This window comes from Scheffersomyces coipomensis, assembly GCF_036884675.1.
Source record: "Scheffersomyces coipomensis strain NRRL Y-17651 chromosome Unknown DFJ63scaffold_3, whole genome shotgun sequence".
Lineage (NCBI taxonomy): Eukaryota > Fungi > Ascomycota > Pichiomycetes > Serinales > Debaryomycetaceae > Scheffersomyces > Scheffersomyces coipomensis.
The window spans coordinates 1309276-1329675 of NW_027042894.1; the positions used below are offsets into that span (position 1 = coordinate 1309276).

At 31.0% G+C, this 20400-nt stretch overlaps 12 protein-coding genes across 12 annotated transcripts; 5 read left to right on the forward strand and 7 right to left on the reverse strand. All coding sequences in view use genetic code 12, as the record gives it.

Moving 5' to 3' along the window:
- Positions 1–21: 21 nt before the first annotated feature.
- On the reverse strand, positions 22–1561 carry DFJ63DRAFT_118666 (uncharacterized protein). The gene has a single exon (XM_064903277.1). It carries the CDS (start codon positions 1460–1462, stop codon positions 74–76), a length of 1389 nt encoding a protein of 462 aa, XP_064762771.1. The 5' UTR covers positions 1463–1561; the 3' UTR covers positions 22–73.
- RIO2 (protein kinase) lies at positions 1562–3291 on the forward strand. The gene has a single exon (XM_064903293.1). The coding sequence runs from the start codon at positions 1660–1662 to the stop codon at positions 2959–2961; it is 1302 nt and encodes a 433-aa protein (XP_064762772.1). The 5' UTR covers positions 1562–1659; the 3' UTR covers positions 2962–3291.
- On the reverse strand, positions 3062–5163 carry SSB1 (Hsp70 family ATPase). Its single transcript, XM_064903278.1, has one exon. It carries the CDS (start codon positions 5000–5002, stop codon positions 3161–3163), a length of 1842 nt encoding a protein of 613 aa, XP_064762773.1. The 5' UTR covers positions 5003–5163; the 3' UTR covers positions 3062–3160.
- DFJ63DRAFT_118686 (uncharacterized protein) lies at positions 5163–6470 on the reverse strand. The gene has a single exon (XM_064903280.1). It carries the CDS (start codon positions 6317–6319, stop codon positions 5324–5326), a length of 996 nt encoding a protein of 331 aa, XP_064762774.1. The 5' UTR covers positions 6320–6470; the 3' UTR covers positions 5163–5323.
- A 151-nt stretch (positions 6471–6621) lies between these two features.
- On the reverse strand, positions 6622–7665 carry PTP1 (tyrosine protein phosphatase; the record flags this gene model as incomplete). Its single annotated transcript, XM_064904991.1, has 2 exons — positions 6622–7123; positions 7187–7665. 2 exons carry the CDS (start codon positions 7663–7665, stop codon positions 6622–6624), a joined length of 981 nt encoding a protein of 326 aa, XP_064762775.1.
- Positions 7666–8819: 1154 nt separating this feature from the next.
- Positions 8820–9494, forward strand: VPS21 (Rab family GTPase; the record flags this gene model as incomplete). Its single annotated transcript, XM_064904958.1, has 1 exon — positions 8820–9494. The coding sequence occupies one exon, from the start codon at positions 8820–8822 to the stop codon at positions 9492–9494; it is 675 nt and encodes a 224-aa protein (XP_064762776.1).
- Positions 9495–10189: 695 nt separating this feature from the next.
- Positions 10190–11119, forward strand: DFJ63DRAFT_334986 (uncharacterized protein; the record flags this gene model as incomplete). Its single annotated transcript, XM_064908135.1, has 1 exon — positions 10190–11119. The coding sequence occupies one exon, from the start codon at positions 10190–10192 to the stop codon at positions 11117–11119; it is 930 nt and encodes a 309-aa protein (XP_064762777.1).
- Positions 11120–12084: 965 nt separating this feature from the next.
- On the forward strand, positions 12085–13934 carry DFJ63DRAFT_318540 (malate synthase). The gene has a single exon (XM_064906954.1). The coding sequence runs from the start codon at positions 12129–12131 to the stop codon at positions 13833–13835; it is 1707 nt and encodes a 568-aa protein (XP_064762778.1). The 5' UTR covers positions 12085–12128; the 3' UTR covers positions 13836–13934.
- DFJ63DRAFT_118814 (S-adenosylmethionine-dependent methyltransferase) lies at positions 13478–15173 on the reverse strand. The gene is made up of 2 exons (XM_064903289.1): positions 13785–15173; positions 13478–13479 (listed from the first exon to the last, which is right to left on the reverse strand). The coding sequence occupies exon 1, from the start codon at positions 15084–15086 to the stop codon at positions 13884–13886; it is 1203 nt and encodes a 400-aa protein (XP_064762779.1). The 5' UTR covers positions 15087–15173; the 3' UTR covers positions 13478–13479; positions 13785–13883.
- On the reverse strand, positions 15174–16558 carry DFJ63DRAFT_118676 (uncharacterized protein). The gene has a single exon (XM_064903279.1). It carries the CDS (start codon positions 16149–16151, stop codon positions 15261–15263), a length of 891 nt encoding a protein of 296 aa, XP_064762780.1. The 5' UTR covers positions 16152–16558; the 3' UTR covers positions 15174–15260.
- Positions 16559–16965: 407 nt separating this feature from the next.
- Positions 16966–17616, forward strand: DFJ63DRAFT_312769 (uncharacterized protein; the record flags this gene model as incomplete). The annotated part of the gene is made up of 1 exon (XM_064906038.1): positions 16966–17616. One exon carries the CDS (start codon positions 16966–16968, stop codon positions 17614–17616), a length of 651 nt encoding a protein of 216 aa, XP_064762781.1.
- A 1069-nt stretch (positions 17617–18685) lies between these two features.
- Positions 18686–19929, reverse strand: DFJ63DRAFT_334990 (uncharacterized protein; the record flags this gene model as incomplete). Its single annotated transcript, XM_064908136.1, has 2 exons — positions 18686–19704; positions 19731–19929. The coding sequence occupies 2 exons, from the start codon at positions 19927–19929 to the stop codon at positions 18686–18688; spliced, it is 1218 nt and encodes a 405-aa protein (XP_064762782.1).
- Between the last annotated feature and the right edge of the window lie 471 nt (positions 19930–20400).

Genomic DNA, 20400 nt, shown 5'->3' on the forward strand with positions numbered 1-20400 from the left:
ACTACTCTTAATTTTTGCATTTCATTAATATATATTGTACATTAGTTTCATTAAAAAGAGTTAATTACGTTAATTATAGAGCAAAGAAGCTTTTAATATTTGGCTTTATTAAGCGCTTAACAAGTTTTCTCTTGGTAGGTACAGTCAGTACATTTTCTTTATCAGGAATTTGTTCTTGTTTAACTTCAGTCTTCATGATAGGTTTTTTGACCTCTACCTTGTGTAAATTTGCATCCTTGATATATAAGTATCCTCTTGAATTGTTGTTTTTCCGTTGAATATCTTTCCAGGCCAGGGTCATATACTCTTTATTTGCAACATGATTACTAGGCGTGAAATTCCCTCTACCGATGTGAAAGTCTAGGATTGCTGTTTTATTGGAATGACCATACTTTTCAAACTTACTTTCAGTACGTGTCTTAATTCCGTCATTAACGATCGATTTGGAACTATGACTATAAAACGCTTTCATTCCTAGAGGTAAGGTTGATAGATGATTCTGGCCAGGAAAACTCCTCCAGTACGTCGTTGGATTGACTAAGTGAAAGTCACTTTCTATGAGCCTTAAAGAACATCCTACCACACCTTCATCAATAAGGTCCTGTAATGCCTTTAACGCGGCTATAGTTACCTTTGGACAACCATTAAGTAAAACAGCCTTCAAATTCAAAAGTTTTGATCGTTTGATTGTTGAACAAAGATTAAGTATGAAATTATCATCAATAACTTCATTATTTGAAAGGTCTATTGCTATTAAATTGGGGATATTAAAGATCATGAAATAATCATCATAAGTGAATTGATTAGGATTCATTTGTGATAGATTAAGTAACACGTATTTTGTAAATTGACATTCCTTGATTCTTTTAACAAAACTAGTAAGATTCACATTTGAAAGCATGACTTCAACTCTGTAATATGTAGCATTGATGGGTCTGATCGTATTAATCGTATCTCTTCTTAATCGTTGTAAGTCATACTTATTATGTTCCAGGTAAAAGTCATGAGACGTATAACCTTCCACGCGAGTTTCACTAAACCTATTGGCAAACATGGTGTATACCAGAAATGAATCATTATTCAACTCTAAGATTCTATTCCATATCACTAAGCATAGACTTTCGGGAACTTGATCTAGATTAGATGCATCAAGCAGGTCAACTTCAGTTGCAATTTTATCAGCACATATTTGTTTCAAGGTTAACATCAGCAGAACACGTTCATTCGAATTCAATTTCATCAGGGGATGAACATCTGTCCATGGATATGGCAATGTTGCTGTGGTATCAGAATAGAATAAATCATTCTTTGTAGTATCAAGTTTCAGCATACCTTCAAGGATATCTGTATTCTGCACCTGTACTTTCTCCTTTCGCCTAGCTTTAAAAGAATTTCTAGGTCTAAGACTCTTTTGGCGTCGCCTACTTCTTCCCAGTTTCCTTATCGTCCTCCTCTTAAACATCTCTGGTGAATGCCACTTCGTGTCAATAATCACTTGATCTCTGTTTGTTTACGTTTTTGATTTCGCAGTTTAAATTTGACTATCGCAGGAACCAAACCCAAGTTGAAAAAAAAAAATCAAAAGTGAAGAGCATCTCAATTTTTTTCATCTAAAGTGGTTATAGCCAAGTAACATATCCATAAAACAATAACACAACAATGAAGTTAGATACATCTCATATGAGGTATTTGACCTCTGATGATTTCAAAGTACTTCAAGCTTTGGAATTAGGGACTAGAAACCACGAATTAGTTCCAACCACTTTGATTCATACTTTAGGTGGATTAAGATCAGTAACTGGTACCAATCGATCTATTGGGGATTTAGCCAAATTAAAACTTGTTTCAAGATTAAGAAATGCCAAATATGATGGTTTCAGATTGACTTACTCTGGGTATGATTACCTTGCTTTAAAATCAATGTTAAATAGAGAAACTTTATATTCTGTGGGGACTACTATTGGGGTGGGTAAAGAATCAGATATTTATTCAGTAAGTGATCCAGAAGGAGTTGCTAAAGTTTTAAAGATTCATAGATTAGGAAGAACCTCATTCAAAACAGTTAAGAACAATAGAGATTATTTAAAGAATAAACATACATCAAATTGGATGTATTTATCAAGATTAGCAGCCGAAAAGGAATTTGAATTCATGACTATATTATATCAAAATGATTTCACTGTCCCTCAACCTTTCGATTATTCAAGACATTGTGTGATGATGGAATGGATTAAAGGAATGCCTATGAAACATTTACGTAAACATAAGAACCATCAAAGATTATATTCTGATTTAATGAATTTCATTGTTAAATTAGCTAATCATGGTTTAATTCATTGTGATTTTAATGAATTTAATATTATAATAAGAGATGATGAAAGTGTTAAAGATCATGAGTTTGATTTCGTGGTTATTGATTTCCCTCAATGTGTGTCTATTGAACATGTAGATGCCAAACAATACTTTGATAGAGATGTGGAAGGTATAAGATCATTTTTTGAAAAGAAATTCAGATATAAACCAACCCAAGACCCTACCATGTTAGATACTGAAGGTTATGGTGATGGTTATAAATACGCATATCCAGACTTTGAACGTGATATTCAAAGAGTAAAGAGTTTAGATGTTGAAGTTAAAGCTTCAGGTTATGCAAAGAAGAGAACTGGGGTAAGAGAAGATAAGGATTTGGAACAAGCCGTTATGAGTATGAGATTGAATACTGGTGAAGATGAAGATGAAGGTGAACTCGATGACGAAGAAGATGATGATGAAGATGAAGAAGATGACGACGAAGACTCAAATGAATATGATCTTGAAGACGAAGACGAAGGCGATGAAGAAGAAGAAGAAAATTTACATCAAGAAAATGAAAAGATTATCGAAGCATTACAAAGTGGAGTTAAAAATCTTAAAATGGATAAATTGGGTAATTATATTATAGATGACGAAGATGAAACTTAATAGTTGTACATATTAAAATAGATAGATATAAATAAATGATATTTTTTATTTTCAAATTATCGTAATGATATGTATTTATGAAGCCCGGAAAATTATAAAAAAAGAATGAAAAATATATGATAGACAAAAAATATGAAAAAATATACAGTAGAATTAATTAATTTTTAGTTAAGTACAATTTTTTTCTATTTTTTTAATTTTAACGGGTGGCCATACCTTTGGTAACAGCTCTCTTTAAGGTTAATTCAGCCTTTCTGTAATCATCAGCAGATGAGTCTTCAATTTCTAAAGTTTGTAAAGCATCAGATAAAGCAGATTCAATCTTTTCTTTAGCTGATCTCTTTAATTTAGCAGATAAGACTGGGTCAGTAACAGTAGATTCAACAGAAGAAACATAAGCTTCTAATTTTTGTTTTTGTTCATGTCTCTTGGCGAAAGCATCATCGGATGATTTGAATTTTTCAGCATCATTGATCATCTTTTCAATTTCATCAGATGATAATCTACCAATAGAGTTAGAGATGGTAATGTTAGCAGATCTACCAGTTGATTTTTCAACAGCAGTGACCTTTAAGATACCATTAGCATCAACTTCAAAGATAGCTTCTAAGACTGGTTCACCAGCTTGCATTGGTGGAATGTTCTTTAAATCGAATTCACCTAATAAAGTGTTTTCAGTACAGTTAACACGTTCACCTTGGTAAACTGGGAATTGAACGGTGGTTTGGTGATCAGCAACAGTGGTGAAAGTTCTTCTCTTGATGGTTGGAACAGTGGTGTTTCTTGGAACAACTGGAGCGAAAACATTACCTTGCATGGCAACACCTAAAGATAATGGAATAACATCTAATAATAATAAATCTTTGGTATCTTCAGAGGTAGATTGACCAGTTAAAATAGCACCTTGGACAGCAGCACCGTAAGCAACAGCTTCATCAGGGTTAATAGATTTTTCTAATTGTTTACCGTCAAAGAAATCAGATAATAATTTTTGAACCTTTGGAATTCTGGTAGAACCACCAACTAAAACAACCTCATCAACTTGATTTTTTGGAATTTTAGCATCTTTTAAGACTTGTTCAACTGGGTCTAAAGTAGATTTGAATAAAGCAGAGTTAATATCTTCAAATCTAGCTCTGGTAATGTTAGCAGTGAAATCTTCACCATCGAATAAAGAATCAATTTCAACAGTGGTTTGAGTACCAGAAGATAAGGATCTCTTAGCACGTTCACAAGCAGTTCTTAATCTTCTTAAAGCTCTAGCATCATCAGAAATATCTGAACCAGTCTTCTTTTGGAATTCTTTTTTGAAATGTTCTAATAAGTTGGTATCAAAATCTTGACCACCTAAATGGGTGTCACCAGCAGTAGCTTTAACGGTGAAAACACCACCAGTAATGTTTAATAAGGAAACATCGAAAGTACCACCACCTAAATCGAAAATTAAAACATGTCTTTCTTTTTCAGATTTACCGGCACCTAAACCATAAGCAATGGCAGCAGCGGTTGGTTCATTGATAATACGTAAAACGTTTAAACCAGCAATGGCACCAGCATCCTTGGTAGCTTGTCTTTGAGCATCATTGAAATAAGCTGGGACAGTGACAACAGCTTTTTCAACTTTTTTACCAATTTTAGCTTCAGCAATTTCCTTCATTTTGGTTAAAACCATGGAAGAAATTTCTTGAGGAGAGAAGGTTTTAGTTTCTTCTAAATATTCAACTTCAATTAATGGGTTACCGTTAGAATCGATAACTTTGAATGGCCAAGATTTAATATCTTTTTGAACGGATTCATCTTCGAAACCACGACCAATTAAACGTTTAGCATCGAAAACAGTGTTCTTTGGGTTTAAAGCAGCTTGATTTTTAGCAGCATCACCAATTAATCTTTCTTCACTAGTGAAAGCGACGAAAGAAGGAGTAACTCTGTTACCTTGTTCATTGGCAATAATTTCGACTGCTGAGTCGTAAGTAGCAACACATGAGTAGGTAGTACCTAAATCGATACCAATAGCACCTTGGAAAACACCGTCAGCCATTTTAATTATACTAGTCTTTAATATAGATAGTTTCTAAAGAAAAGAATTTCAGAAAAGAAGGAAAGGGAAAAAGAATTAAAAGAGAAAATTTTATTCAGAAGAGGATCTTTCAAACCAAAAAAAAAATTCACCATACAAAAAAAAAATTTTTCACTTTTTTTTTTGGCTTTAGTGATCCCTCACTTCATCATCTTATGTTAATTATTGCAGTTTGGATGTTATGGCCATTTGATGGTACATGATTAAAAATTCTATGACAGTCTCAAATTTACTATGGGATGGGAGATTTACCCGGCAATTGACCCCATGTTAATTTTGCAATCAAATAAATTTTGAATCACTATTTCGATAATTTACAATGATATTTTGAATTGATTTCAAAGCATGATCAACGTTGGATTGATAACCTCTGATGAGTATAGATTGAAGGATATCTCTTCTTGAAATGGATAAAGTTGTGGTGGTTACTCTTTGAAAATTTGGGGTGGCAGTGGTTGTAAGAGCTGTAACGGTTGAATTTGAATCTAAAGATGCGATAGGTAACACTTTTATCAAACATTTCGACTCGTAACGCAAGGCATTTAATCTATCACCATTTTTACCAATCAAACAACTTACTTCCCTTTGTTTTAAGGACACTCTGGAAGTAACCACTTTGAAAGCAGGCTCTGCATTCATTATTCCATCATCATTTTCATCATTACCATACCCATAACCATTGCCATTTGTGATAGATCTATTAATACCAAATCTATAAGGTGGTGCAGGTTTTGAATGTCTTAACTTATCGATAGAAATTAAATCAGTTTGGAAAGAATTTAATCTGGGAGAGAAACTAAACTGTTGAGATTTGATTTGACAAATCTTATTCATAACCGACAGATAATCAATCTCAGATTGTTGATTTAATAAATCCAATTCATATGATACCCAACAATCACCCACGATACGGATTAAATTATTATTAAATAAATTGATTGATAAATTAAACATTGATTGTAAATTAAATTCTGAACCTAATATATCTAATGACCACATTTGATAATTAATCAACTTTTCACATAAAATGTAGATACAATTAGATGGTTCCAACATATCTAATTCATCAACTTTCTCTAATTGATATTGATTGGCTTCTAATTGATCGATTAATTGAATTAAAGTATCGGTTGCCATTTCAAATTTTAAATTATTTGAACTTGGATAAGTTGTAGAAACGGTTGTAACTCCACTACTTAAATCATCTTTAAAGCTTTCATGATCAACTCTAATGATCAATCTATCATTTAATACTAACAAGGAAGTGATTTCAAACATGATTAATGGTTATTAATATGATAGATCAAGAAGAAAGAAATGTGTTGTAAATAAAAATGTGGGAATCCTTATTATCACCCACCACAGATAGAAATCTCACACAAAATTTTGATTTTTTTGCAACACTCACCATACAAAAGTACTACAATTTTAAAACAACAAATCATGACGATATTAAAGTGAATATATTAAAAAGCAAACGTATTAAGAGGGGGGGGTGCAGAGAGAAGATATTCATTAATTATTAGGGATATTAACTATTAGGGAGATATTAAAAATATTAGGAGGGATAAGAGACAGATCTATGAAGTTGAATTGATCTGTTTATATAATTTAATGACAGTATCATATAAAAAGATATATTGATGAATGGTTTGAACCATCATCATTCTATAATGTCTTAAGGTTGAGACAGTATTAAGAATTAAATCATCAGATGGATTATAAGGACCGAATTGATTTGGATCTATATTTTCTGATTTGAATAATTGAGGATTTTTAAAGAAATAATCCAAGGCGATAAATGTACCTGATCTACCGACTCCAGCTGAACAATGAACTATAGGGATGATTTTTCCAGTAGTTTCATTATCATGTTCATGAATATGACTTGATAAGATTTGTAATGATTCAGATGAAGGAGGAGTTCTGGCATCAGCCCATTTATAATAATAATAATGATATACTTTTTTAACTTTTGTTGCTGATTTTAATTCTAATTCAGTTAAAGAAAAATCCCCTTCTTTATTATAAGATTTCTTTAAGAATTTAACTCGTAATGAACCTATATCGATTTTATCTTCTCTTAAGAGAGAATTTAATTTCATTTCATTAGGGGCAGTTGATTTATCTGAAGAAGAAGATGACATAGATGAAGCATCCGAATTAACTTCATTTATATCGTTTGGCCAATATTGAATACATTTGAAGATACCATCTTCTACCAATGAAGTTAACATGACAATAACTATGGTATCAGTATTATTCAATTCACTTTCATTAAAACACATGGCCCAGAAATGATGAATGGTTGATTCAATTGGACCTTGAGTAACGATATATTTTGATTCCTCATCAATTTGAACTCTTGATGCATTTATATAATCATTTTTCTTTGTACAAGGTAATTTAACTCGATTATGATTAAAAGGGAATACATTTGAATATCGATTTCGACGTTTTGGAGCTTTAATTCTACCATCACTTACAGACCATGGTGATGAACTATTTGTGATCCCTTCTTTTAAATTGGCAGCTTCTATATCATTCAATTGATCAAAGTTTTTCCGTTGTTGGATGGAATCGATGGTTAAATAAGTGGGCCATACCAATTTATTTTCAGTCATTAATATGGATGATAGATGAGGTAAAGATAAGGAAGGTAATGAACGTGATAGTTTCTTGACCAGAGAAAGGAAACTGGTGAGTTTTGATAAATCCAATTGATAAACACTGTATTTTTGAATCATTTTGAAATTGAATTTGGTGTGTGTAATCAAAAAAAAAAAAAATAGAATTAATAATAATAATAAACGTGAGAAAAAGGAAAATGACGAGTTAATAAATATATACACAGATAACAATGAATGGATATCAACAACAACAAATAAAGGAAATGATAATAGATATATATCTAAAGTTGATCAATAAAGAGAGAAAGAGAGAATAGATTTTCGATTATAATCTTTCCGATATTTATAATTATATATATATCTCTATATCTGATTCATAATTATGTTAACAGATTAAATGATTCATACGGGATCCTGCATGAAAACACATATAACCACAGCATAAACTAACAACAAAAACCCGAAATCGAATCATGTTTTGAAAAAGTAAAGTTATAGCTTATGAATGAATGAATGGTAGACAATGAGATAATTATTTTTATAAAGACATCCATTGTAGAATAACCATGCCGATTGTTCCTTTGAGCCTTTCCTTTTTTTTGCAATCACACACAAATTGAATGATCTCTCCTCTCCCCCACAAAACATCCAAACATCCAGTTTTGTCATAACTTATGTCGCAAAATATAGAAATGTCATAAACTCAGTTTATGACATACCAAAACTTCACCCCTTTTCAAATTGAGTGAGTGATACACACCAAACCAAAAAGATAAACTAAAAAAAACTATCATCACATTCACACAGGACCTTTTCTATCTTTAATCAAATCATATCATCATATTATATTCTTGTTATTACTTCAGTTATAATAGATATACATCATTCATTTGAATAGTATTTATACATTTGTTCTATTCACTTTCCATTCTCCCATACCCTATCCCCCCTAGCTTCAAATTAGCTCCTTGTCAACCACAATCACAGTCGTCTCATACTTTGCTATTTTGCCATTCAATTTATTGGTCGTTTAAAATAGGTCATAATCTGCATCAATCACATTTTTTCAAATCCATATCATCTCCTTATTCACATATACCCCCCCCCCCCCCCCCCCCACATAGAAGTTTTATATATCTAAAATCATCATGAGTTTCCCAAATCCAACTACATCGGTTAAATTAGTGTTACTTGGTGAAGCAGCCGTTGGTAAATCATCATTAGTATTAAGATTCGTAAGTAATGAATTCCAGGAAAATAAAGAACCAACTATTGGGGCTGCGTTTTTAACTCAAAAATGTACTATTGGATCGAAAGTTATAAAATATGAAATTTGGGATACTGCCGGTCAAGAAAGATTTGCTTCATTAGCTCCAATGTATTATAGAAATGCTCAAGCTGCTATTGTGGTTTATGATATTACTAAACCTGCTTCTTTTATTAAAGCCAGACATTGGGTTAAAGAATTACATGAACAAGCTTCAAAAGATATAACTATAGCCTTAGTTGGTAATAAATATGATTTAGTTAAAAATGATAGTGGTGAAGAAGATGATAGTGAAAATAGTTTAAGAAAAGTTAGTATTGAAGAAGGTCAAAATTTAGCTGATGAAGAAGGAATTTTATTCTTTGAAACAAGTGCCAAAGATGGGTTTAATGTTAATGAAGTGTTTATTGGTATAGGTAATCATATTCCAGAATCAAATAATAATTCTAATAATCCTCTTGGTGGTAATTCAAATGGAAATAATGAAGGTAGAATCGATTTAACTTCAAATGCAAATAATATTAATAGAAGTGGTGGTGGTGAATGTGCTTGTTAGTTATGTTACTTGATAGTTTTCACCTTTTCCTCTTTACACATTATTACCTCTTGCATCTCTTTTTTCATTATCTTTATCTATTTCTATTTGAAAGGTGACGTACATATGGAATACACTAGCATCTTCGACTCCACTACAATCATTCATTAATTTATATACCTTTTATTTATCATCATCATTATCATTATAATTAATACCACTATTACTTTTACTTTGGGAAGTCTTCTTTCATGACAAATTTTTTGAAGTTGAAATTTCAAAGATGGTTATTTATGTGTTCATCTATATGCTTCCTTTCTTTTCCTTTTATTTACCTACTTTTATTTTGTTAGTTGTTTTATGGTTTAGAAGATGGGTTTATGTCTTTTTTACTATTATTTTTTATTTTATATATTACTTACTTTTGTTGTCTTCTTCCTTTATATATACTTAATTGTTTTTTACTATTATAGTCATTTTAGTTTATTTAATTTTCTTCAATATACTATCATTCATGTTATGTTAATCTATTGTAGAACAATTTATAGTTGCAAATTCCTTCGTTCCCTTCCACCAATGACGTTATTTCTCCATTATTACCGACAAAAGTGAGGGTCTCCAACAAACAAAAATTCACATCCACAAATTTTTCAGAAATTACAAATCCAAAATTACGTAAAATAAACCATATACTTCTATTTATCCAATTGATAATCATGAGTTCAATTACTACATTAAGGGTAGCCTATATCCCAGAACACTTCTCAACTCCTTTATTCCTTGCCAAACAAAAGGGATATTATGAACAAAACAATTTAAACATTGAATTCGTTAAAGTTCTCGAAGGAACTGGTCGTTTAGTCAAATTATTAAACGATGGTGAAGTTGATATTGCCATTGGATTAACTGAAGGGTTCGTAGCTGATTTAGCTAGTGATAAGAATCAAGGTAATTATAAATTAATCGATACTTATGTTAATTCTCCCTTGTTATGGTCTATTTCAACAGGGAGTCAAAGAGATGAATTAAAGGAAGTTACTGATTTAAATAGTGATAGTTCAATTGGGGTTAGTAGAATTGGTAGTGGATCTTATGTTATGTCATTTGTGTTAAGTCATGATTTGAAATATACTAAATCATTTTCTAAATTTCCAATTTTATCCAATTTTAAAAATTTAAGAGATTCAGTAAATCATAAATTATCAAATGATGAGAATTCCGATGCCTTCATGTGGGAATATTTCACATCAAAGAAATATTATGATAATAATGAAATCAAACCAATTGGTCAAATCTATACTCCATGGCCATCCTGGGTTATAACCGTTAGTTCTAAACAAGTTGAAACTAACCCTGAACCAATTAAGAAATTCTTAAATGCAATTAATCAAGGTATACAATATTTCAATCATCATCAAGATGAAGCTATAGAATATATCTATACCAATTTAGATTATTCTAAAGAAGATGCTAGTGAATGGATTAAGACTGTTAAATTCAATACTGACTTGGGATTATTTAAATTAAATAGAGATGCAGTGGTGGAAAAGACAAGTCAAATTTTAAAATTAGCTGGAGTATTAAAAGATAATGATGAAACTATTAATTCAAGATTAACGGGTAGTGTCATTGTTAAAGAAATCTAGATTAAAGCTAATTAGATATCCATGGGATAAGTATATAGGTAGCCAAAGACAAACACACACAAAATGAATATAGAAAAGAGATAATAAAAATAAGAATGACTCTTGCGTATATACCAGTGATAGCTTGTAGATATCTATATCGGAGAAAAGGAAGTAACTGATAAACGGCTGGCAAAGATTATAATATATGTGACATGATGAAATTATGAACTGATTCAAAAAAAAAAGTCTGGAGTCTATCAGAATCTGTCGCTGTAGTTTGCCATAATTGTTTTTCTTAGCTACCAGTCGGACTCGGACTTTGACTCACAGAAACAAATTTAACCATAACTTTATCTTAACTTACCGTACCACTTTTAATGCTTAATTCTTTCTTACCAGATCTATTTTGTAAGTCTCTTTACTCGTTTTAAAACTCCTATAGTTGTTTGTAAAAGTTATGGTTGTGGAGTTTTCGGAGTGGCAATCATACCAAGGAAACTCCGAATTACGCTCCGGATATTGAGTCAAATACGATAAGAAAAATAAAACTAAAATGACCGGGACTTTAGAAGAAGGCCGCAAAAATATTTTGAGTAACGGTTTTTTTTTCGTGTTTTGTGATTTTTGACTCCGAATTCAACTGTTTGAGATATCTGGAACTTTCCGGGGATATTTGATAACTGGTTGACCAAATCAGAACTTTAAAGAGTTGGGTATGATCAGGTTTAGGTCTAACGGATTAGTCTTGGTTTATGGTCAGAGTCATTTTAAGATGACTCTGATGGAGTTGTACCTTTATCTGTAACTATGGTTATCTCTCTTTCTCTTACGATTCACGTCGTACAATAAACAGTTTAGTCAAAACCTCTTCTCATCTAGACTTATTTTTTGATATCCCCCAATCGCCAGATATCCTTGATGGATTTATTTTTAAACTATAAATAATGACCCTAATCTCCCTTACCCCTAGTTCAATTAATTATTATTATTATAACGTATTACTGTTTTACATTCAACTACAACTGTAATGACAATTTCAAGTAAACCAATTTATTCACCTCTTGAAGGGGTTGAAGTTTTAGCACCCATTCAATCAAATGCGGAATATTTACCATTATCCAATACTACTCAAGCTGATATCTTAACTAAATCATCCTTATCATTCATTGTCTTATTACATCGTACATTTAATGAAACTAGAAAACAATTATTAGCCAATAGAGAAATATTCCAATCTAAATTAAACGCTGGTACCGCTAAATTAGAATTTTTAAAAGATGAAGTTTCTCAAAAACTTCAACAAGATCCAACTTGGCAAGGTGCTTTACCAAGTTATGGTTTAATTGATAGACGTACAGAAATCACCGGTCCTCCAGAACGTAAAATGATCATTAATGCTTTAAATACTCCTGTCAAAACTTATATGAGTGATTTTGAAGATAGTTCAAGTCCAACTTGGTCTAATGTCTTAAATGGTCAATTAAACTTATATGATGCTATAAGACATCAAGTTGATTTTAAAAATTTAGATAATAATAAAGATTATAAAGTTAATTATGATAGTGGTAAACCTTTACCAACCATAATTGTTAGACCAAGAGGTTGGCATATGGTTGAAAAACATATTTTAGTAGATGGTGAACCTATAAGTGCATCTATAGTTGATTTTGGTCTTTACTTTTATCATAACGCTAAAGAATTGATTAATCAAGGTTATGGTCCTTATTTCTACTTACCTAAAATGGAACATCATTTAGAAGCAAAATTATGGAATGATATATTTAATGTGTCTCAAGATATATTTTCCATTAAAAGAGGTACAATTAGAGCTACAGTCTTAATTGAAACTTTACCAGCTGCTTATCAAATGGAAGAAATCATTTATCAATTAAGAAACCATACTTCGGGTTTGAATTGTGGTAGATGGGATTATATATTTTCCACCATAAAAACCCTTGTTAAAGATCAAACTAAACTTTTACCAAATAGGGATCAAATCACCATGACAGTCCCCTTCATGAGTTCTTATTGTAAGCGTTTGATTCATATTTGTCATAATCGCCAAGTTCATGCCATGGGAGGAATGGCAGCTCAAATCCCGATTAAAAATGATGAAGTTGCCAATACAGTCGCTATGGATAAAGTCTTCAATGATAAGTTAAGAGAAGTTAAAATGGGTTATGATGGAACTTGGGTGGCTCATCCTGCTTTATCTGTCATTGCTAATGGTGTTTTCAATCAACATATGCCTACTCCAAATCAATTATTCAAACTGAATGAAGATCCTCATGTTACTGAACAAGATTTATCTAATACCGCCATTGAGAATGGTGTTATAACAACTGATGGTATTAGACAGAATATTTATATTGCTTTATGTTATGTTGAATCATGGATTAGAGGTATTGGTTGTGTACCTATTAACAATCTTATGGAAGATGCTGCCACTGCAGAAGTTTCAAGATTACAATTATATTCATGGCGTTATCATAATGTCGAATTAGATGATTTGAAAGTTAAATTATCTTCATCAATAGTCGAACAATTATTACAAGAAGAATTGGATAAATTATTAATTCAATTCCCTTCTTCAAAGAATTATAAATTTGAAATTGCTGCTAGATATTTAAAACCTGAAATGACAGGTAAATCATGTTCAAACTTTTTAACTACTTTAATTTATGATGAAATAGTAGAAGCTGGCCAACCAATTGATTTAAACTTACTCAAATAGATATAACGCTGTTTTTTCTTATTTAATTATAAATATATATAATCTTATTTATACTTTTCTACAAACCCAATATTCACAATCATAAATATATGTTCCAAGTGATTTTTTATCTCCACAATAAGTAGTTTTGAAATTTGATTCATGTTTTTCAAATTTAAATCCCATATTTTTAATTAATTCAATCAAATCATCCTTTGATAATTCAAGTCCCTTCATAATAGTTGGAATTGGCTTACCATTAGCATCTTTCTTATCGGTAAATTCCATATTCTCATCATCTTCAAAATGCCATAATAATGGTCCAAAATTAATCCAAACCCCGTCTTTCTTCAAACTATAGTAGATCGTCTTAAGATAATCTATGATATTATTGGCCGTATCGATAAAGAAACAAGTGATTAAGACATCGAAATTTTCTTGATTATTGACTCTAAACTCATTGGCAATTGAATCATTCGTATAAGTATCCGATAGTTTCAAATCATTTGGTCCGTATAAATCAATGAAAGAACCAGCAGTCATTGACATTAACTCATCGTATGGGATCTTTGGGTTTGATTTCATTAATTCATGGATCAAATTCGGATTCAAATCAGGGAAATAAACTGGTCTTAATTGAAATGCTCGTTTAACAATATTGTATGATTTATGTAAAAAGGGGAAAATAGAATGTTCATTTTCATAAGAACAATGATTTAAAATGAAATTGGATGCTAATAACATATGATAACTGAATTCATTACCTTGAGTCCAAAATCCTAATGTCACTAATTCCATTACTAATCTACCTAATCCACAACCGGGGTTTAATATTTTAATATTTTGACGTTCAATTTCATCAGGGTATAATGTTTTCAATTCATCAAGGATCTTATTGAAACCAATTTCTCGTTCCACTTTCCCTTCATCACTCCATTCCTTTGATATTTGTAAAAGTGTCGACTTGACTTTATCAAACTCCTTATCAGTAGCAACGGACCATTGCAGAGGATCAGACGATACACCCCAGTCTTGAGCTATATTAACCGCAAGGGCCTGAGTGAACAATTTATTCAAATTAATGATCGATTCAATATCTTGCAAGTATTTGGGAAACCATGGTAATAAATCTTGTTCTTGTTTGGTTAATGAATTGTATTTGATGGTTTTGGGAGTTAGGATCTGTTGAGTTTGATAATTATAAAAATTATAGAATGACGTTAATGTAGCTGTCAAAGCTTCATATTCTTCACGTTCAGCCTTATCTGACATAAGTTGATATACTTCTCAATTAATTGAATGTGTCTATATATCTATGCGTTAGAGACCAGGGCTTTGGAAAAGGGAGATTATGAAATATTTTTGACATTTTTGTTGATAATCCAAAAATTCGCACACAAAAAAGTTTAGTACTAAAGAAATATATTTAGGATTATTATAGATCAACTATGAAATTAATGCTCCCCATTCGTCAAATCTTTGCAGACGGTATTTTTCATTCTCAATTGCAAAATTGAGTGGTCCTTTTGAAATGTGAACCTTATATTTCATAAATTGATAACTGTTCGAACGTTGATGATATGGCATAAATGGCACTACTGTTGTTTCAATTCCAATTGATTTGAAATAATCGATCTCGAAATCAAATACAGAGGGCATTTTCGGTTCAATTGTAGAAATCAGGCAAACAAATTTTTTGAAATTCTTGTGTTCCTCAAAGCCATCTGTACCAATAGCAAATCTAAATCCATGGATGTGAATTTCTTTAAGAGATATCTTTGAAAGTTTCCAGAAATCTTCTGACGGAGTATAAGCCTGTGCAATCAGTACCATCTTTTCTAAAGCTTTAAGACACTCGAATTTTCTGAATCCCAGACCTCTTAATGTTAAACACCGGAGAACTTCTCCATGCTTTTCAATGAAGATTTCAAAATTGTGCATTGTAATAAAATCATAACATTCAACTCCAAGAGTTGTTAACTTGGGAAACTTCTTTTCGACAAAGGTTTCTTCATTTACTCTTATTTTTTGTCCCAAATGTAATTCTTCAAGTTCTTCTCCTAACCAGTCAATCATTATGGGAATGTGATACACGACTTTTTCAAAATAATCAATTCTAGCCTCTTCAAATCGAAAACTATCATTCTCATAGTCTACGGATGGGATTACATCAGTATCAAATCGGAAACCAATGCATTTCAATTTTGTAAAGTATTGTAATGGTGGCATTATAAACTTATCCTTTTTCTTATCTGCTATTATTTTGAAGATATACACTTTGAATATGAAGTATCCTAATCGAGTAAGGAAATTGACCCTCAATAATAAATCATTCATTGATGTTCCATCATCTTCAAGACCTAATTTGAATTGTAATGTGATAGTTAATGGATTGTTTGGGTCATCAAATTTATGAGCTTGATCAAATAAGAATTGGGAGGTTTCTTCATATTCAATATCTTCCTTATCATGGTATAGGATTTGACCCTCTGTTGGAATAGGTTGGATGATTAGATCATCTAAATTGTCATTAGAAGTAGTATCGACAAGAAGAACTATATTTTTGATTCCTGCTAGTTTATCAGGTAATGGACGATGATCAACTTTGTTTATGTTTTGGAACGAATAAATCGAAGTTTCTTGAGAATCTAGGCCCTTCAATCATGATGATGCTGTAGAAAAGTAACTGAATTAGATGAAATAAATTAATGAATAAGAATTTATAGACTTTATTTTGGAGAATTGCAGAATTAATTTAAAGTTGTTATGTACATTTTATTGGTATAGTGACTCAATTAATTTGCAAATCCATTTTAGGAAATAAAGAATGATTTAGTGTGCCGCAAATTATGTGCAGAAAAATAAATTATTTTTTTTTTTCTTTCTACACAAACAAAATAACCACAAAGACGTTTATGATCTATCAGATTCAAGGATAAGTAATATAATAGAACAGATTATCTAAATATAGATTAGTAGCAATGTGCAACAGAGTAGTTTAGAACGATGTGGGATTTTTGTTGATAATTGATTGGCTGTTACACTCCCAACTAATGTGGTTGTTCAGCGGTAATATATAAATACAGTAAATTTTCTCTTGAAAAAGTTTTTATCTAGATAAATTATTCTTGTTTGATACAATAAGCCCAACATGAGTTCTTCGATTGATATTCAAACTACACGTTCCATTAATCTTCAAAGAATCATCGATAACATCAATCAAGATATTAAGAAACGTCATGGTAATAGCTTAAATGAATATGAACGAAAATTAGAAGTGTCTAGGTTAGTAATTGGTGTAAATGCAAAATTAAACGATTTAACTCCATTAGTCAATGAGACTCCAATTGCTGATGACGTATTTAATGGAATTGTGGCCGCCTTGAATCATTATGAAAGTGAAGAACAAGTCACAGAAGAAGAATTAACAAAAGCAGAAAGTAGGAGAAGACAAGCATTAGGGGAACAAGGTAAATATGAAGTTAAGAATGAAAATAGATCTCCCGAGGAAGTATCAAATGATATTTTTGACAACATTGACTTATTTTTACAAGAATATAATGAAATTCCGAGAGAAGAAAAAGTCTACTTCATTTGTATATACAGAAATTATCATACTGAAAAGCTGTTAAATAAATTTGGCCCTCCCGTTACAAAGAAAATGATTAATTTAAATAATTCAATCAAACAACTAGAAGATTCTAATCATTTATATCAAATTTATTTAAATTCAGCATACAGTGATGTCAGAAGAGTAATTAACTACATGATTGTGTTGAAGGTAATCAGAGCTTTATCCTGAATACTTACATTTATTTTTATATAATTAGTTACAAGTATTTATTTATGTCTATAGTGCTTGAAATGTTTATCGATTGCAATTATATAGTTACTTCGCTTAGTTATTAATTATAGTAATTTAAAATGAAAATTGTTACATAGTCTGCTTAAGGACAACAAAATAAAATCAACACAATCCAATCTTATAGATCCATAAATAACGATTATCTTTAACATTAGCATCAACAAATCAGTGAAATGATAGCTAATTTGAGTGGCAATACACTACATATGTACTACAATGACTAATTTTCAAAAGATATAAATGTATATTAAGTTTAAAAAAATTTAAAATATAGTTAGTAATGATGTATATCCTATTCCTATAATTAATTATGAAAGCTAACAAAAACAAATATATACTACTACTAGATGTAGTGTGAGATTGTTACACTAGAATTTATCGTAGCTATCTAACTATAGCTGAATTTATTGCCATGTTAAGGTTAATACAAGCTTTAACATGATAATTTATATTTATTTTATTAAATACATTTATTTTGCTTTATATATTATATAAATATTGTAGCTAGGACGAAAATTTAATGTAGTCTACTCTATGCGATATTTATACCCTATTACATATTACAATTCGCCACTCAAAATTTTATCTTTTTTCAATTACCCCTTGAAAATACTATTTATAGATCAATAACTACAATCTAATTCTTGCGTATTAACGTTGATCTTATCTTAGCCGTTCGGGATAACAAAGGGGGGATCTATTTATGCGACTTACGCAAGAAGCGATCTTTGCATGATAATGAGCCACAAAATGTCCAATTGAACTTCGTAAATAATTTTATGAATTGATTTATTATATGGAACAATCGATGAGATTCGAATATTAAGATTAACCATAAAAGTCTCTGCAGATTCCAAAATTTATCTTGATGTGTATTTTTTCAATTCAATATTTGCTAATAAGAGTACAAACACGACAGCCGCTTGCTTAAAAAATATATTATTGTAGAGTCTACCAATATATAACTATTTGCATCATGAAATAACTTGAAGATCATATTAGGCTGTTATGTTGAATTACCTAAATTGTTAAATTCGTTACGACGCAATTTTTCGTTGTCAATATCAAAATTGAGTAGCACAGGAATTTTTGTCACTACTGTTTTCAAAAAGTGAAACATGTCAGCCACTTTATGATAGGGTAAGAATGGAACTTCTATTGTTTCAATTCCTTTAGATTTTAAGAGTTCGATTTCATCTTCTTCTAAGGAATGTATTTGATATTCCTCCTCATAAAAAATCAGGTAAAAGAATTTTTTCAAGTTTTTCTCTTTTACAAAAGTTGTTTCAGTAACTGGAAACCTAAATCCATACATGTGTATCTCTTTGAGTGAATCTGTGGTAAATTTATTACAACTTGCCGATGCTTCCCCCGCATGATGAGCTATTAAAATAAACCTTTCTATGCTCTTAAGATATTGGAATTGTCTAAACATCAGATCTCTTAAGGTTAAATTACGAATAATATCACCATGATTTTTAAGCAAGATTTCAAAATTGTGCATTGTGATGATATCATAACATTCAACTCCAAGAGTTGTTAACTTAGGAAACCTCCTGTTGCAAAATTTCTCGTTGCTAACTCTTAGCTTTTGTCCCAAATGTAATTCTTCAAGTTCTTCTCCTAACCAGTCAATATTTAGGGGCATATGATTGCAGACTTTGTCAAAGTAATCTGCCACCATCTCATCGAATCTAAGATACTCTGGTATCAGATATTCTATAACTGGGAAGATATCTGTATCAAACCTGAAACCTACACATTTCAATTGTGTAAAATAGTGTAAAGGTGGCATTATAAATTTATCCTTTTTCTTATCTGTCATTACTTTGAAGATATACACTTTGAATTTGAAGAATCCTAATCGAGTAAGGAAATTGGCCCGCAATAATAAATCATTCATTGATGTTCCATCATCTTCAAGACCTAATTTGAATTGTAATGTGATAGTCAATGGATTGGAAGCGTCATCGAACTTATGACCTTGTTCAAATAAGAATTGGGAGGTTTCTTCATACTCAATGCCTTTCTTATCATGAATAGGATTTGACCTTCAGTTGGAATAGGTTGAATGATTAGATCATCTAAATTGTCATTAGAAGTAGTATCGACAAGAAGGACTATATTTTTGATTCCTACTAGTTTATCTGGTAATGGATGATGATCAACTTTGTTTATATTCTGGAACGAATATTGCGCAGCAATAGTCTCTAAGTCGAAGTTTCTTGAGAATCTAGAACCTTCAATCATAATGATGATGATGTAACCAAGAAAGATCTATTAGATTAGATATATTTATTTTGACTAATTATTTAAAGGATGTTACGCTTAAGAGTATATTGGTGTACTTACCTTATTTTAAATACAAAGCGCATTTGATATAAAAATAAATTGCGAATCCCTTTTAGGAAATTAAAATAGATTTAGAGTTGCAAATTGAAAGTTCCCTAAGGGGTCGCGCTAAAATGTCGATTATATACCGGATGGTCTTGTAGCCTTAATTATTATGAAGTAGAAAATCGTATTTTTACATATTTAATATGGCTTCTTCTTTTGAATTTCGAACCTACTATCTTGGCGTCTATCTAATTCTTAACATATAATGTCAAACTTTCTTACGAGCAATAAGATGACGGAAGAACAGAGCCATTTTAAATTCCAAGTTGACAGAACACAGGTGAAGAAGGATCTATATAAAGAGGTTGAAAACTCATTCCGCCG